This window comes from Barbus barbus (genome assembly GCF_936440315.1).
Source record: "Barbus barbus genome assembly, chromosome: 47".
Lineage (NCBI taxonomy): Eukaryota > Metazoa > Chordata > Actinopteri > Cypriniformes > Cyprinidae > Barbus > Barbus barbus.
This window is the reverse complement of record NC_136725.1, coordinates 12633319-12636537: the sequence shown is the minus strand read 5'-3', so window position 1 is coordinate 12636537 and position 3219 is coordinate 12633319. Positions and strand designations below refer to the sequence as shown.

General features: G+C 40.7%; 1 protein-coding gene across 1 annotated transcript; it reads right to left on the bottom strand.

Annotated features, from left to right (window-relative positions):
* Positions 1 to 1321: 1321 nt before the first annotated feature.
* On the bottom strand, positions 1322 to 2596 carry LOC306865635 (P2Y purinoceptor 3-like; the record flags this gene model as incomplete). Its single annotated transcript, XM_079410355.1, has 1 exon — positions 1322 to 2596. One exon carries the CDS (start codon positions 2594 to 2596, stop codon positions 1322 to 1324), a length of 1275 nt encoding a protein of 424 aa, XP_079266481.1.
* Between the last annotated feature and the right edge of the window lie 623 nt (positions 2597 to 3219).

Genomic DNA, 3219 nt, shown 5'->3' with positions numbered 1-3219 from the left:
GGTAAACCAGAGAATTGCACACAGAGATAAAGCACCGAGCTCAAGAGAAGTGAATATGTGGCGTGCAACTATTTACTGCATATTCTTTTGCCAATTATTCTGGCCTCAGTGGAAGATATATAGAGTTTGTTTTTGCGATGAATCTGATTGAAAGAAAATGTAATACGACTAATCAAAGAAAAAACGCTAATATTTAAGGTTATTTTCACTGAGGATTAATCCACAAGAGTCACCTTGCCATGCATGCCAGTCATATTAAACCATCATACATCAGTAATGCACCACAAAACTGTATTTGAACAACGTAAACGTGTATATAAAGTTTAATTAAGCTTTTGATGTTTGTAAATGTAGTATATGTTTTAAAAAATGATTGTTCATGATTCCTAATGCATTAACTAATTTTAATAACTCAAACCTCATTATAATGTGCTACAAAGTAAATTCTGTCAATGTGAATTGCATTATAACAATTAATAAAAACATGGGGAATTTTTACATATTCAAGATTAACCACTTACCATAACCACATATCCAAATATCCACAGTTGTTTATGAAGTGGTGAATTCTTATGAATTTTACACTCTTACATATGCAAGCCTAATCACAATAGTAGTCTGAAAGTGTGTGTGTTTAACAAGGTAAACATCAATTTAAACAAAATAAAATTATGTATAAAATATATTCTGTCAGTGTGAACAATATTCATAAAAACAAATGCTTATGAATTAGTGAATGCTTAGGAATTGCAGTTCAAACAGAAAGCATGGACATTTACAATGAGCTGAAAGTAAGTTTTTAAAGTTTAATTTATTTTTAAGATACATTAAAAGTTTTTATTCACTACAGGATCTTTATTAAATTGTAAAAGTATGTGTAGTTCGATAGCTTCAGGATCTCGACAGCATACAGGTCATATTAGTCTTGCTAATAGTGTAAGCAAATCGGTTTAATTGTCACAAGATGTCAATTAGTAACTTTTTGTTTCCTGTTTCTTTTGTATATTATTTTGGCCTGTTGACTGTACTTTACTTCTAGTCAGTCAGCAATTAATAACTTATTTTGTGCATATGAAATGCCAGTTTTATACTTGAATGAATTATTATTTTAATATTATTTACTGAATCAAAATAATTTTTACTCACCAACTCCAAAAACATTGTTTAAAAGAGATACCCAGTCACATACTAGCATAAAACATACAGCAATACTCAAGATTGTGTGAAATTGCTCAGTAATATGAATGAATAATAAATAATATGAAATCTAGAGCATTAAAAGTAGGTCTGTCCCATACAGACGGTACAATCCCGACCTCATCTATGTTATTCCTGAAGATTTGGAGTCACTGTCATGAGCTTCCTCTGCTTTATGTGAATTGCCTTGCTCTTTATCCTCAGCCTCTTTCTGTCCTCCAAGAATCTGTAAAGGCCAGAGCAGGTGGGTGTTGTGACCGGCGCTGGTCCGTCCACAGCAGGCTAAGCTTTTGTCTCCTGTTAAGAAATAAAGGAGTGCATTGAGCCAGGAATTGCAGGAAGCCAGCGGCCGAGTGATCTTGTAGCAAATGGAAACCATCCGCATGGTTTGGCACTCGGCGGCCTTCGTTTCCTTGAGGACGAGGAAGAGCGTGCGTGTGATGTGGAAGGGCAGGAAGCACAGCGCGAACAGGATGGTGATGGTGATGATGGTTTTAATGGACTTGCGTCGCCTGTTGAGGTACGGCGCATGTTGGGAGCCAGAGATGGACATGGACGTCCTGTCTTTGACCCCTTCGACCCCACCGCACATTCCCCCTTCCTCTTGCACCTGTGGCTGGCAGTGAAGCGTTTGGAAGATGGTCCGCACCACCTGCGAGTAACACCACGCGATGACGATAAAAGGGAAGAAGAAGCCCAGAAGGTGTAGAACGATTCCATAAGGCACGTATTCGGAAAACTCACTATCAATTGCGTCATCCCAACAGTTCCTATATACCTCCACCTCAACTTTTCCAGCATCTCCACTACTTTCCGACCAAGAATTGGTTGCTTCATTCACCCCACCTCCGATTTTCCTCAAAACATCCCCTGTTTTGGCAAATCTGACGATTGGGCATGTAAGTATGAACACTATGACCCAAACAGTTGCGCAAATGCCCCTAACCGCCCGCTTGCTCTCCAAAGCAATGTTTCTGATCGGATGACAGATTCCCATGTAGCGATGGACGGATATACAGGTGAGGAAGAAGATGCTGCAGTACAGGTTGAAGTAAAACAAGAAACGCACCAGCCTGCACATGAAGTCTCCAAAAACCCAGTGGTCACGCATCACATAGCTGGCCACGAGGAACGGCAGAGAGAAGCTGTACATCAGATCCGTGGAGGCCAGATTGACCATGTAGATCAGCGAAGTGTTCCACTGACGACCGCTCCTGCACCGGTAGGACCGAAGGAGGACGGTGGAGTTCAGGACGAGGCTGAGCAAGAAGGTCAAGGAGTAGCACAGAGGCAAGATGACGTACTTGTAGGACTCGTCGATGCTGCAGCTGTGCGGTGCACTGTGGTTATGAACATCTGGCTGCAGCGATACGTTGAAGATTGAAGTCGTGGTCTTCATGATCAGCTGTCCTTGATCTTGTCACAGCAGAGCCACATCACCGTCTTCTCAAGACCTCTTCAATTCAATCTAGAAGCTCCACATTCTTCAACCTTCAGGATATCCTGTCAGGACATCGCTCCAAGATGGAGAAAACAGAGGAACGTTATATATTTTTACAGTGATTGCATTGTAAATCTGATCTTTCTTGTAGTCCGTCCTATAGTTTATTTCCAAGCAAACTGCAGGTTGACCAATGACTCAGTCCTTCAACTTTATCCATCTATAGTGCTGAATCGGCCTCTTCTGGTCTATTACCTCATCAATCAGTAACAAACCATTCCGTAAACCCTTCATTCATCTTTCCATCCCCCATTTTTGAGTCCCATGTATTGGACGAGTTCTTTCGCATTGCGGTTTTCTTCACACAATTAAGAGGTATCGACACGTGCCACTTCCTGACCCAACTGACCCTGTTTGCAATGAAAACTGGGAAGCGTGTGCATTAAGATGCCTAATTTATGGCTAGACATGGCTGATGCATTCATCTATATGCATAGTGCCGCCATAACACGGAGCAGTAATGACAAAGTCTCCATTTTTGGTTCATGAAATACTTGAGTTCGTTTCTTAATGAATATGCT